Here is a 15698-nt window from a genome sequence, read left to right on the forward strand (position 1 = left end):
AGGTATACAGAGACGGCGTTTATTACACAGAACTCACAAATGATGTTATTTACAACTATGACAGTCCTGTAGAGAAAAAGTGAGTGTATAAATCGTTTGTTTTGTAGCTATGAAATCTTTAAAAATCAGTGTTATAACATACGTTATTGTTATTACTTTTTTCTCTCTATATATACATGATATAATACAAACTTTGTGGAATTTTGGATCCTCAATGCTCTTCATCTTTGTACTTGTTTGGCTTTATAAATATTTTGATATGAGCGTCACTGATGAGTCTTATGTAGACAAAACCGCGTCTGGCGTACTAAATGATAATCCTGGTACATTTGATAACTATTGGCAATATATTTCAAAATAAGATTGTTTCAGTGCGGACTTAATTATGGAAGCGTAATAGCGCCAACCATTTCCCCCTATCCTTGCGTTATAACGCAAACCTCTGCTTTATAACGTAAAGATAGGGACTTTAAAAAAAATGTGTGGCGCTAGTACGCGTCCGTACTTGATAGCAATTACCTTGTTTACTTATTCGTCCGTCCATCTGATTGTCAATCTAACAGTTTTTTAAACATATTGAACAGAAATACTTTAAACTTGATCATTAGCTTGACACTGACAATGAATTGTTTAGCCTTTTTCGGATCTGATAGAAACCCGCTTTCCATTTGCAATATTAATATGATGTTTCGTATGAATTCAGTTCTACTAAACAGAACGTCTTCATATTTGGCCAGCAACTTTACAGTGTTAAGATTGAGACGACTGCCCTCTGACTGTTGATTCTCTGCATCATGCATCAAATAATTTAATTGAATCAAAACATTTTTATCCAAAACTAATAACATAATTACTATATAATGGATCAGCAGTTTGTTAATGATGTGCACGAACATATTGAACAGAATAACTTTAAACTTGATATTTAACTTGACACCGACACTGACAGTGAATTGTTTAGCCTTTTTCGGATCAAAACCCGCTTTCCATTTGCAATAGTAATATCACGTTTCGTATTAATTCAGTTCTACTAAACAGAACGTCTTCATATTTGTCCAGCAACTTTACAGTGTTAAGATTAAGACGACTGCCTTCTGACTGTTGATTCTCTGCATCATGCATCAAATTGAATGAACATTTTTATTCAAAACTACTAACAAAATTACTATATAATTGATCAGCAGTTTGTTAATGATGTGCTGTGATGTGTGAGTCCTTTTTAGACCCGTACTTGTTTCCTCATATTTTGAGGTAAACATTTTTTGGCGCTTAATACTTCAACGCTATCAGTTTTGACAACGTCAAAATAACAATATGAAAGTATGGGACATACTATTCGCTACCGTATAAGAAATTTTGAATTTATATAATTTATTCTTGGCCAATAATATAACTGGCAAAGAGTCGATTAACAACTTGACTCATATTACTGGCATCGAAACCTATCTTATTGTACTCTCTAATTGTCCTTAGAGCCATTATTGTAATGACTACCACTCTACTTTTTGGTAGGTATTTTAAATTATAGCATTTTAACATAAACATTCAAAGATTAAAAATGTAAATTAAAAAAAAATTAACCGTCATATGATATGTTATAGGTACTCAACTGCAGTTCAGGTGCTACCAGGAGACGAAATTGTAACAACATGCAAATTCAAATCACTGTCGAGGCCAAAAACAACGTTTTTTGGTGATGCTACAAGTGATGAGATGTGTTTCGGATTCCTGGCGTTTTACCCTGCTGCAAACATGCCATTCTCCACGTGTACAGCATGGAAAGATATCTCAATATGCAATTTGTGGGTTACACGAGAACATGAAGATTGCAAATGGTCTGATTTTATGAATGTCAATGTAAACGAAACAAAGCGCGTAAAGGATGAAGTAATGGCAAATTGTAAACCGTTCGGGAATTGTCTATCTGAATGCAAAGCGACACTTGAGGTCCTTTTTGCAGAGCATCCATGTATGAAAGGTGACGTTTACGAATTGATTAGACAAATGTCTCTTCAGTGGGACAATAAGGAAATGCTGGCATTCATTGTAGCAGCTGATTCATGTAAAGCTGAAATTGCTGCCGATGCATACCTTCAAAATCTTACAAATAACAATGTTAATGGATCCGGCCGATTGGATGGGATCAGTTCACTGCTTATGTTAACTCTGATTATGTATATTATGAACACATAAATATTTTACACCCTTTGTACTCTTTAATCAAAAGTTCGATAAGAGTTTAAATAACACCAATTGCTCCTCTTGCTTTACATTGTACATCTACTTCGCCTTTCTAGAAAGAACTTGCATCTACCATTAATAGGTATGATACATTTCAGTCGATGACACAAACCCCATGGTAAACATTTCTATTGTTGACATCCTACGTCGATTCGATGAAGCGTATCGCTTTCCTTTTCCTTAATGCAGAAGTCAACTTATTTAACGTATTTTTAAACTTTGGCCGTGTAAGGTCAACTGAAGCCACATCATACACATCACTATAGATGATGTCGAGGACAATTTGCTCTGGAATATTTATGCAAACTGTCGGAAATACCTACATTTACGCTGATCGATTATATCATACGGTTCGGATTTAACTGCACCAGATATGATGCAAAACACTCTATTAAGGATATAACAATACAACTTCGACTTACCATTGAGAGATATTCATACAAGCGAATTAAAATTGAAGATCCGAGTTCTTTTTAATTGCTGATCCCTTTAAACAAAATGGGGCCATCCTGGAGCATAGATATTTCCTATCTCTTTGGTGCTCTCACATTAATAACTAGTTCCCATCTTAAAAGTTTATATTTTATTTTACTTTTTTTAACGATTGACATTATTGTTTCCAGTATTTATATACGTTTACTAATGACATATAGAGAATGATATACTTGAAATCCATCCTTACCTCTTCTTATGCCTTCAACTATATTTCAAACATATCTCAGTATTGTCTTCTGATTTTTTTGGAAATTTGAGGACAGGTGGTCATCATGGTATATTAAATAGAGAATAAGTGTTGACTGTACATATCATCGATATAAGGATTAGATTTAGAAACTGGATAATGCGAGGTTCTGCCGAGTCCTTATATCGTTGATACGTCAAGTCAAAACTCTATTATTGTTCTTAAACTGTAGTCAAGAAAAAACAAATCAATTGTGTTCATTTTGTTAGTGTTATTCATTTGTTTTAAATATTGGAAAATATCCTCCTTTAAAAAGACTTCATATATGGCGGGAAAATATATAGTACAATGAAATGTACATGTTACCTGTTGAAATAAATCGATGGTGAACGATTTAGTTTGAGTATGGACTAAACTATCAAAAAGTAAAATCACAAAAATACTGAACTCAGAGGAAAATCAATTTGGAAAGTCCATAATCACATGGCAAAATCAAAAAACAAAACGCATCAAAAACGAATGGACAAGAACTGTCATATTCCTGACTTGGTACAGGCATTTTCAAATGTAGAAAATGGTGGATTAAACCTGGTTCTATAGCGCTAACCCTCTCACTTTAATAACAGTCTCATCAAATTCCGTTACATTTACATGATGCGTTAAATAAATAGTCACAATCAATAAAATAGTCAAAATATGGGCTCATCAGTCATCATTGTATAACAATTTAACAGGACACAACAACATCTACTATCTACGAACACATGGATTGATTTGAGTGTCTGACGTCAGAAAAATTATATACGTCACATAAATTTGTCGTTCAATGTGCATACAATAGTTATTAAAAGTACCAGGATTATAAACAATTTAAAAATTTACATAGGCAATGAGCGCAGACAGAGTTAAAAAATCAAAAGTATGTAAAAATAAATTACAGAAATCAAACTAGTCCAAAAGTTATACATAGAATTTATGAGAATCCAAAACTTTTAAAAGGAACAATTTAACAGGACACAAAAACCTATCCACGAACACATGGATCTTCTTGAGTGTCCGACGTCAGAAAAATTATATACGTCACATATATAAATTTGTCGTTCAATGTGCATACAAACAATTTTAAAATTTACATAGGCAATGTACGCATACAGGGTTAAAAAATCAAAAGTATGTAAGAATAAATTACAGAAATAGACCGAGATTCAAACTAGTCCAAAAATAATACATAGAATATATGAGAATCCAAAACTTTTAAAAGGAACAATTTAACAGGACACAATAACATCTACTGTCTAAGAACACATGGATTGATTTGAGTGTCTGACGTTAGAAAAATTATATACGTCACATAAATTTGTTGTTCAATGTGCATACAAACAATTTAAAAAAAATTTCATAGGCAATGTACGCATACAGAGTTAAAAAATCAAAAGTATGTAAGAATAAATTACAGAAATAGACCGAGATTCAAACTAGTTCAAAAGTTATACATAGAATTTATGAGAATCCAAAAATTGTCAATTCCACTACGCCATTGATTGATTCTGACGTTTGTGGTTCAACGTATATAGTAATTCATAATAGAACAGTAAGCATAAATCACAATGTTTTTCAAACAATTTAAAAAAAAAAGTTTGAGTCGTTCCATGCTTTGTTATATACATTGAAAACAAGGACAGGTTGAAAAGGTCGCCATGAATGATTAAATATATGACAACTTATATTTAAATATTTCTGAGGAAAAGTGACTCTTTGAACTGTTAATTTACTTTGTATTAAGTGTCGAATTTATCCAAAACACTAAAGTTTACTTCCCAAAGGCGTATATTCCCTTAGATTTATTCGGCTAGTTCGACATTCTTGTCTTTAAAAGTCACTGATATTTGATATAGTTTTTACTTTATCCAAAATGGTTTTCAAAATATCAACATTTTACGATAGGAAGACGTCGAGCAACAAGTTTATGCACAAAGTATAACGGAATTTCACGACATTCGAGGCAAAAACGTTGCTCGATATTTATTTTAAGCTAATTATTTCTTGCCTATTTCTCTCTATATTCTTATTATGCAAAATTTAAGTAACCTATTCAAGAAAAGTGGAAATGACTTGAAATAACGTGTAGAGCAGAAGCTGCTTACCCTTCCGGTGCACACGAGACCACATCCGGTATTTGTGAGGTTTGCATTGCTAAGGCTATTCTATGTAATTTGTGTTTGTGTTTTGGCCTTTTTTCTTTTTTTTAATGGTAATGGTAGTTTGTTTTACGACATGAATTTGGGATTTCCCATTGGAAAGTTTCGTCATTCGTTTACGTTCTTCTATTCACACGATGTCCTCTCACTTAATGAGTAAATCTGTTCATAGTCATCATCCATACCTTTTTTTTGAATAATCAAGAATATACTGCGACATCTATATAGCAGCTGATCTAAGGATATCTGGAACGCTTATTGATTACTTAAAATGCTTTTGTATAAATCCCTTCATGCAATTATAGTACGACACACTGATATACAACTGAGCAAGATAACTATCTACATAAAATCTAAATCTTTAGCTTTTATACTTTTTGAGAGAAACTGAACTTTATATCCGAAAATTGATACATAAATAAATACAACCTGTAAAATCATTAAAAAAAGCTCGACTCATCAGACCGGTTCCAATGCAAGCACACACAAATACTCTGACCAAAAAGACAACAAACATAAGGTATAAATCTATTTCTATTTATAGTGACTGAAAGCTAACCAAATTTCGACTTATAAATACATCGGGTATTTCCAGATATCAATCATTACACATCCAACGGCTTCAATGTTAAGACGTCATAAACAGAAGAAAATACATTTCATTAGATAAGAACATCTCTGTTTGATTAAACTTTTTGAAAGTGTAGTGCAGAGTTAAAAATCAATATCTGGCAACCGTCAAAAGCAGGAATTTCTTTGTTTTCATGTACTTAATTTAAAAAAAAGTTTTTTTTCAATTATAGTCATCTATGTACTTGAAGTTTAATGACAGACATATTAGTTTTGAAATATAAAACAAACGATATGGTATGATCGCAAATGAGACAACTCTCTCAGGAGACCAAAATGACACAGTAATTAACAACTATATGTTACCTTATTGCCTTTAACGATGAGCTAAGCCCATACTGCATAGTCAGCTAGAAAAGGCCCCGAAATGACAATGAAAACAATTCAAACGAGAAAACTAACGGCCTTATTTATGTACAAAAGATGAACGAAAATCAAATATGTAACAAATAAACAAACGACAACCAATAAATTACAGGCTCCTGACTCGGGAAAGGCACATAAAAACATAATGCGGCGGGGTTAAACATCTTAGCGGGATCACAACCCTCCTCTTAACCGGGACAGTATCATAACAGTACAACATAAGAACAAACTATAAAAATCAGTTTAAAAAAAGCTTAACTCATCAGATGGACAAAATTAAGCATTTGTTTGTAGTTAACGTCGCCAAAAACAATTTGATTGCGTAAATAGTTAAAACACAAAAATACTGATCCCCGACAAAAATTAAAAACGAATGGAAACAATTGTCATGCTACTGACTTGAAACTATCTGTGGCGTAGCAGCACAACGCACGAACAAACTTTAAAAATCAGTTTCAGTTTTCTCCACTCAAACGATCAATAAAAGCCACAACACAAATCTGGTAACTCGGGCACGTACATGTAATGCTCGAAATCAAACAGAGTTAGTCACTAATTTCAGACGCTATTTCTAGTAAAAGAGGGAAGAAAGATACCGCAGGGACAGTCAAAGAATGCGAGCATACGACGAGGAATATAAAATAATGAAACGATCTCTTTAGTATATAAACAATCGTAGAAAGGATTGTACATCCTGACGTACGAATGACAGTCGTGAAAGATGAATCCTTTTTTTTTTTAACTCAAAGACTTGTAATTATGACACAACAACAGGGTAAAAAATATAAAATATTTAAACAATCATCCCTTAACTGATTAAAAATGATTTTTTTAAGGTTAACATGAACATTTACTTACAAACTATCATTAATATATATTTGAGTTATAAGAAATACAACTGTGATATTTTATTTAGATCTTAAATCAAATACTTCAAACTATGTTCGTCTTTTTAATAGTGTCACATATAATAACACTACTGTCATTTGCCGTTGAGAAATGTTTTAAATGAAATTAAGGAATTGAAAAAAACATAACCCGAATAATTAAGGTCTCTACATAATCGATACCTCTTACTCGCCTTGTAGCCACCATATAACAACTGTATTAACGCAGTTTTATTATCCTGGGTTAGAGAAAAAAACATATCATCTCCGAAATGTATAATCGTAAAAACGCGAAATAACGATATACATTTTGGCGATTCTTCGTTTTTTTTCCGATTTCTCAATTTGTGTTTTCGTCTAAAGAGCTTTTTTCCTTTGTACATACAATGCTAAATCACTCACAAAGTCGGCCGCATTCGGCCTCAATAGACTGTTTAATAAACCAAAGATTTAACTGTAGAAGCATTCGCAAGCGTTAAGGAACATCTTCGTCCAGGTATTGAAGAACAAAATGAATATAAAGTATGGTATTGAGATATATACTTGCCAATAGGGAAAGTATCCATTGAGACCAAAAGAACAAAATTTAAGATGAAAATACCTACAGGTTATCGTACAACCTTTGATTACGTATACTCATCATAATGTGGTAAACTGTGTTATGCTTAGTAATACGTAAGATCCGTTCCGTATTTGAGGTTACCGTTAGTCTCGCCCTAGTGATAACGTTTACTGCGAGATTTTGCGTTATTATGGGCATGTTTTGTGTCAAAGCACATGTATATAATGTACGTCATGTAAAATTATTATGATAGTTTTTGAGCGGTAAAGCTTCGAAAAGAAGCATGGTGAATTTTCACTGCATAGCGGAGGGTTGCTCCAACGATTCACGAAAGAAACATAATGCTGTAAAGTATCCTGATATGATTTTAAATGGATGTATCGTCGACTTCCATGTACTTCCTTCAGTCATAAAGAATCCTAAACTAAGGAAGCTCTGGTTGTCTCAGATAAGAAGGGAAGGGTTTAATCCCGATCCAAATTGTCACTGGCATGCACTTTGCTCCCGTCATTTTATTGAAGGAAGACCTACGAAGGAAAATGCAGTCCCAACCCTATTTGCCTACAACAACTACAAAACTGGAACACCAAGAGACACCAAGAACAGTATTTTACGTCCCATTGAACAATTGATATTGACAACACAGTAAGTAACAAATAGTTGAAATTAGTGTCCTCTTTCTTTTTCATTCTTCAATATATTTTTGTCTTGTTTGCCTATTATGATGAAACAGTGTTTTTTAAATATTGGACTGGATGCACATGAAGATATATTTATTTTTTAATATACATGTATATATATATTTTACAGACCAGCAAACATTGTTACAGTTTCACAACTGCCAAAAGTACCAAGACAAAAGAATAACATACCAGATATTCCATGTAATTTTAAGTAAAACTAAAAAAAATTGATGTTATGACTGAATAGTCAGTGTGCCACCATGGTACTGTTGTAAATCAGAGGGAGCAGCTACTTGTAATTGAACCAAGGAACATAGGGGTCAGTCTATTGTATGACTGCATGTTCTGATAGGCATATATATATATATAAAGTGCATAGATGGTTTTCATAATTTAATTTAACAATAATAATTGTGATTAATCAGTCAATGACGACATAAAATCAATTAGTAAACAATGCTAAAATAACAATTATAATATTATTCTGATTAAAATACAAATATAAAAATCATATATTAAATTTAAAACAATTTATTTTCACAATTTCAAGATAAAATAATTGTCAATATCATTTTATCACAAAATAAACTTAACTTCAAAAACAAAATTTAAAAAGTATTTTGAAAAGATAGATATGAGTCTCAGATTAATTTTGTCTGCACACTACATGTACACCATCAACTGGCATACTGGTGGACAGTCGTTAAAGGTCCAGTAGAAAAGATATGTGTTCTGAGAGTTATGGCTCTTAAGTATTATGTATTATGTATTACATTGCATATGTTCTTTCGTGCACACCTTATATTTATATATATTATATATCTCTTGTAAAATTCTTATATTGGTGTAAAATTGTGTATATATGTATCCTATTTATAAGCTGTATTGCTTTCGGAATAAAGTATTATTATTAAACATATGGTTCTAGTTCCCATTTATAAAATGACTAACTACATTTTTGTACTACAACTTTCTAAATTACATGCACATTTTGTACGTTTAATTCTTTAAAATCGACCAGTCTATGATCCTGACTGATGTACATTGTAGTCAAATAATTCTAATTTAAATGGTACATATTTACTTACTTTCAGTAATTTCCTACATTGAAAAGCCAAGTTTGGACCACACTTATTGCACTAGCACTGAAGTTAGTGAAGATGTCTCCATTGAGGAAAAATGTGCGATATTAATTGAAAATAGCAACGCTTTAGAGGTACGAAATTAATTGGGATTTTATTTGATATTGAAAATTCCTCCATTGGATATAAGAGTCAAAAGCCATGAAAAAGATATTTTTTAATCTTATGAACTATAGAAATAATATGTATTTCAATCAAAAATTGATTTGTTTTAATTTATTAGATGGCAGTTCATACATCAAAAATGATATAATGTCAGAAGCAAGGTGTTTTTATGTTCAAATTAATACATCAATATTAAATATGATCTATTCAAACATTTTACTAAATATATATTTACTTTTAAAATTTGTAATCCAACATGAACATGTTGAAATATAGTATTACATGTAAATGGGTTTTTTTAAGTCATTTTACCATATAACTGTATTTCATTCTGAACATGCATGAAATATTTGCCACTGAAATTGAATGTTAAGCAACCAAAAATCAATCAATCTTTTATTGTTACCAACTTGACTTAAGTAAACAAAAAATACAAAAACAATTTCATAAATTGTTTGCCTTGATTTATATATTTATAATTATTACTTTTTTTCACAGCAAAAATGTCAAAGATATGAGACAGATAATAACCAGCTACAGAAGCAAGTTAAATTGCTACAAGTTGAACTTCATGCTACCAAAGAGGAAAATAAAGTTTTAAATGAGAAGTTTAATAATACAGATGAACTGCTTAAGGACAAACTTGTTGAAAAATTGACTAAATCAAATAGTAATGTTAAATGTTTTCTTGGACTGCCAAGTATTTCAATGCTTTTTGGAATTTTTAAATTATTAGAAGGACATGCTTCAAAAATGAAATACTGGATGGGTCCCGACTCAAGTGACGGTAAAAGATGGCAAGTAAATAATAAGAAAAAACCTGGTGCTTCAAGGAAGTTGACTTTTTTTGAAGAGTTTGTTATAACTCTTTTGAGATTGAGGCTAGGACTAAACACATATGTGTTGTCTCTTTTGTTTGGTGTTTCACAGTCAACAATTAGCAGGGTTTTCACGACTTGGATATCTTTAATGGCACAATGTTTAGGACCACTTATTGAATGGCCATCTAAAGAAAAGATTAAAAAACACATGCCTCTATCATTTCGTAGAAAATATCCTAACACTCGTGTAATCATCGATGCTACTGAATTTTATGTGCAGAGACCAAGAAACCCAACAGCACAGTCAAAAACGTGGTCAAATAACAAGTCAAAGAACACTTTTAAAACGCTTGTAGGTATAACACCAAATGGAGCTTTTTCGTTTATATCTGACTTATGGACTGGTAACATTTCTGATAGGAGCATTACTGAAAGAAGTGGATTCATTGATCTGATTGAAAAGGGGGATCATGTAATGGCTGACAGAGGTTTTTTAATCAAAGACTTATTATTATCAAAAGGTGCCACCTTAAATATGCCACCATTTACCTGACCATGTAAACATGGAAAAGGACGATGTCTTACGGCAAAGGAGATTAAGGAATCAAAATCCATAGCATCTTTGAGAATACATGTAGAAAGATCAATCCAGAGACTGAAATCTTATAAATTCTTAAGTGGTGTTATGCCAATAAATTCACTTTCTGTAGCTAATCAGGCTCTTAAGGTTGCAGGATTTTTTTTGTAACCTGATGAAACCATTAGTTCAAAAGTTATAAAACGTGTTTTGTTTTATAAATCATTGGAAATTTATTTGACATATATATTAATTAAAGGAGCAATGATTGGCAATTTTTTTTCCAGTGTTTCTTTTTTTCTTTTATGATTCATGTTAATACTAAAATTTATATTCCTTGATTAAAAAAAATCAACAGCTTAATAAGAGAATTATTCTGTTCTAAAATTTTCTTTCAAACACTGATAAGTAGTGGAAATATGGCTTTATCGTGTATTGTCAAAACTAACAGATGTACACGTCTAGGCACAACAGTAGGTTATCTCCCATTTGAAAGAGTTGTCTTTTATAAATTTAGAAGAATAGAGACTATTTAGCATATATCATCAGTTGTCTTAAAATAAAAGATGATATTTATTATGTTTAATATTGTTTATTTTAGTTATGTTTAATCAAATTAAATTATATAACCAAACTTTATCACTGTTTTATTTCGTGAATTGTAATGAACTTCAAATAAAGTATTCAACTGATACAAAATGTACATGTGGAATTCTAACGTCTATACTAGCAGAATTTTTGGTAGAACATATGAACTGTAGAATGATGCAAGTTTTGGTAAAACATTAGACCAAAATTGTTCATCAAATGGTATTCGCTCATGATGTACACCTTTAAAAGTAAATAATACAAAATCACACCATTTTCTTTTAGTAACTGCAAGCTGACATTGAATTTGACAGTAATACGGAGATGTGTCATTTCTCTTCAAAAGTGGAGTATCATTTTCTATGTGAAAGTTTGTTTTGTCTAAACAAGCAGGATTGATTGGAGTTTCTTCTGAAAATTTAAACGGACATTTTATTTCCAAACAACCTTGTCCACAGCATTTACACTCTAGTAAACCATCAAGAGAGCAACCTAAGTAAGGACTGTTGTTGTCAATTACAAACCCAGATAATTTACATTCTAAACTATCATGCAAGTTTTTTTTGTCATGAAGATAAGACTCTCTAGCAACATGTTCAAATTTTTTTCCATGTCTTAAAGCAGGCAAGTCTGAATTAACACTGTTTGCAAGACCTAAAATGAGTTTGACTAGATGGCCATCAGGGTTTCTTCCTGTAAAATGAAGACAACTATATAAAATGGAAGCTGTTATTCTGCCATGTCTCTGATAAAACCACAAATCACTATCACTCTGACTGATGGTCTTTTCGAATATATCAGTGAAATAATTATCAGGGATATTTCTATGTATGTGCTCAATAAAAGATTCAAGTGAATCATCTGACGAATCATCATTATTAAATTGTGTTGCTAGATCTAGTATGTTGACAGGCAGGCACTCAAAATCATACTCCGAACCAGAGCTATCTGACAGAACATATGCTGCACATGCTGGTAAGTTTTCTGATTTTATTAACCGAAGCATTTCTTTTTCTATAGCATGAGGTGACATGTAATGACAAGATGGCCTATAATGGTCACTTGTTGGTTTGATTGGTGGTTGTCCTGTAGGCTCACTCCTCAGGTCTAAAGAGGTTATTTTTACTGGAGCTGATGTTCTGACTGGGTTAACCCATTTAGCAGCCTTGTCAGTAACAGAAATAACCGATCTATGACAAATCCTGACAAAATCTTTGCATCCCGAACAGGAGTGCTGCCACGTGCTTACATGTTCTTTCACCACTGAAAAATAATTATATACACTGAAGTATTCATTTTTTAGAAGTGCTCGAGGGAAATTTAAACATTAAAAAAAAACAATGTTTCCCTATATTTAAAAAATAAAAACAAAAAGTTGCTTGAAAAAAAAATCTTTTGTCTCTGAAAAATCAACATTGACTATCCACGCTTGTTTGCATCTCTTTTTTGAAGGTGATAATTCTGAGGGAAAAAACTGGAAATTAATTTTATGTGCCCTTTAATTTTACAGTTAATTTGGAATTTCTGATAATGTGGCATTCCATGTAGGTTAAAAATCAAAAACAGATGACATAATAAAAATACACATTTTTTTGGCATTTCTTGATGGGATTATTCATCTTTTTTAATCTTTATTTTATTTTTTCGCTCATTATTTCATTTTTATTTGAAAAAGATAAATGGCTAATCAGAATTATACAATTACATGTACTTGATAACCGTATTCTTGATATTATTATTCTTTTCTGTTCAGCATACTTTTTAACCAATCTATTCATTATGTTCTTGTGTTATTCTTTATATTATAACACCCCATTATTCTCTATTCTGTAATCCCTATCGGCACCCACACCCTCGGACTCGGATTATTCAGGTAAGAACTTACGCCACACATGTACATTCTGCTGAATGTATTGACCCATCAAATAGGACCACTATCCAAACTTCGTACGGGTCAGCAGACTGTCTCTCTTCTGGCACACATGCTGCTTTTACATAATGTATATCGCTGTGAAATTTTGACTGCCTAACATCACGGATATGTCCATTAGAATGAAGACGGTAACTGTTGTCATTTTTATAGCCTTTCAAACGTTCATTTGTCCAGTTACAAATGTTTTTTAAATAATGATTAACATCAAACGCTTCAATTATTGGAATTGTATTTAAATCATCAGACCAATCAATAACAGTCTTGGGATGCGGCAACTCAACACCATCTACAGTTCGCCGTATTTTATTTGCGAATATGTAATTATCGGGTTCAAAGGCGGGAATCTTTTGTAATTCCGCTTCTTCAGCTAGTTCAACTAATTTACTCTTTTTATAACCCGTTGTTTTAACACCTCCGTTTTTCAAGAACTGTTTGATTTCCGGGACGTTTTTATTCTTAAAATCAGAGTCCATTGTCGTCAATGTAAACAAATAGTTGCCCCGACGTCACACGACTTACGTATCTTAATGTACAAAAGAGTTCTTGACGTTCGGTAATCTGAATCTTACGTATTGACCAATGTGCAAATAATTTGAATAAGTCTTCTGCATAAACGATTTGTTATCTTTAAATGAACAGTTTACACCGTCGCCGTTATCTGATACCCATTATTATGTCATTTTATGACGCTAAATGCAGGCGAGACAATAAATCATGTTCTCTCACATATCAAGCAGAAAACATAAAAACTGGTATAGCGTCAAGACGTAATTAGAAGTCATTCGTGTAATGCTAAGTAAAAAATATCGACAATCTAAGACAAAAGTGACCATATCAATTTATTTCTACTTATAAGTTACTAAAACGAATGACTGTGTAATTTATATTTATATTGTACAGCAACATGGGTACCGCATGTGGAACAGGATCTATTTTCTATGTTGTGTACTCTTATTTGTATGTTTGTCTCTTTTTCTTTTTTTAGCCTTGTCGTTGTTAGTTTATTTTCTATCAATAAGTTTGAATGTTCCTCTGGTATCCTTTGCCCTCTTCTATTGATAAAATGAAGAACTAATTTTGAAACATGGATCTAAAAATTCAATTACATTCTAACTATATGGTATACGCGACCACGTTTAAAAGCTTCCATGTTGTTGAGTGCTGGGGAATGGGGTGATAGCAGCATCTGAGACACCAAGAACTCTACCGTTTTTAAATAAAAAAAATACATCTTTATAAGATTATTACTGTCACGCTTTTTCACGGGGAGATAAATTGATTTTTTAAGGAATATATGATGCATTTACGACTGTGGTTTTAATCGGATCTTTGAAAAATTAAACTCTTATCAGTTTTGGATTTTTTTCAGCATCCTAAGAAAGTAGTATGATTATTTTATGTCAATTTCTTCACCTCGTATTTTCAAAAATGTGATCTTTTCAAGCGGTTCGTCCTACTTAGAGGTTATGTGTATTTCGCAACCCAATGTATTTACTTCATTCAAAACTTCTCCAAAGGAATAAACTAAAATAAGCAAATATACCAATACCAAATTGTAGTCACATGTGTATGTCTAATCGCTCCATTTATTAACCAGGATGTAAGTATGAATATATAATTACAAAATTAAACCGAAGGAAAGTCAAAAATTTTATAATAAGGTTACAGGATTTTCTTTTGCAATGTTTTGCAAAGATAATGATTAATTTGTATCTGATGTAATTTTCGATGAAAAAAACTACATGATTTAAAAAAACTCCCATAAACAATTTTGAATTGAGTCGGGTAAGAAAAGTATCAATGTCCTTGGCTCATGAAGGAGAATGGTCAACATCAACAAAAATCGTATAGATAATAAACGATAAGAAAGGCCAACATTCTTCGTACTGGTTTTACTCGCTTGGCCAATATCGGTTATAATTTAAATTAGTGAGTAGCTGTTGTTACAACTTGAACATATTTTCGTCAAACCAAGACGATTTGACATCCATTGCCATAACAAATTGTTACAACAATGTGAATTTTGCATTTTTTTAAAACAAAATGCATCAATGCTTGAACAAAAAAGTTAAATCAAAATATATGAATTTGTACGTATAGTGAAGGGGATAATTGTTTCTTATGGAATTTAGGAAATTAATTTTAATTGTAATTGATTTGCTTATCTGTTTTGGGGTATTTGTATGAAGGGATATGTCCTTCAATTCGGTAACACAGTTGAACAGCAATCGAAATTAAAATCTGACTATATTCATCTATTCCTGAAATAAAATGAAAGTTATT

At 31.8% G+C, this 15698-nt stretch overlaps 1 protein-coding gene across 1 annotated transcript; it reads left to right on the forward strand.

Annotated features, from left to right (window-relative positions):
• Positions 1–7732: 7732 nt before the first annotated feature.
• On the forward strand, positions 7733–11170 carry LOC134705586 (uncharacterized). Its single transcript, XM_063564308.1, has 4 exons — positions 7733–8211; positions 8377–8450; positions 9344–9465; positions 9995–11170. Exons 1-4 carry the CDS (start codon positions 7850–7852, stop codon positions 10868–10870), a joined length of 1434 nt encoding a protein of 477 aa, XP_063420378.1. The 5' UTR covers positions 7733–7849; the 3' UTR covers positions 10871–11170.
• The last annotated feature ends 4528 nt before the right edge of the window (positions 11171–15698 follow it).

Source organism: Mytilus trossulus, chromosome 2 (genome assembly GCF_036588685.1).
Source record: "Mytilus trossulus isolate FHL-02 chromosome 2, PNRI_Mtr1.1.1.hap1, whole genome shotgun sequence".
NCBI classification, from domain to species: domain Eukaryota; kingdom Metazoa; phylum Mollusca; class Bivalvia; order Mytilida; family Mytilidae; genus Mytilus; species Mytilus trossulus.

Coding starts and splice junctions, on each gene's coding strand:
- LOC134705586 (XM_063564308.1), top strand. CDS start 7,850: ATGGTGAATTTTCACTGCATAGCGGAGGGTTGCTCCAACGATTCACGA. Junction 8,212..8,376: donor CAATTGATATTGACAACACA/GTAAGTAACAAA, acceptor TATATTTTACAG/ACCAGCAAACATTGTTACAG. Junction 8,451..9,343: donor TAACATACCAGATATTCCAT/GTAATTTTAAGT, acceptor ACTTACTTTCAG/TAATTTCCTACATTGAAAAG.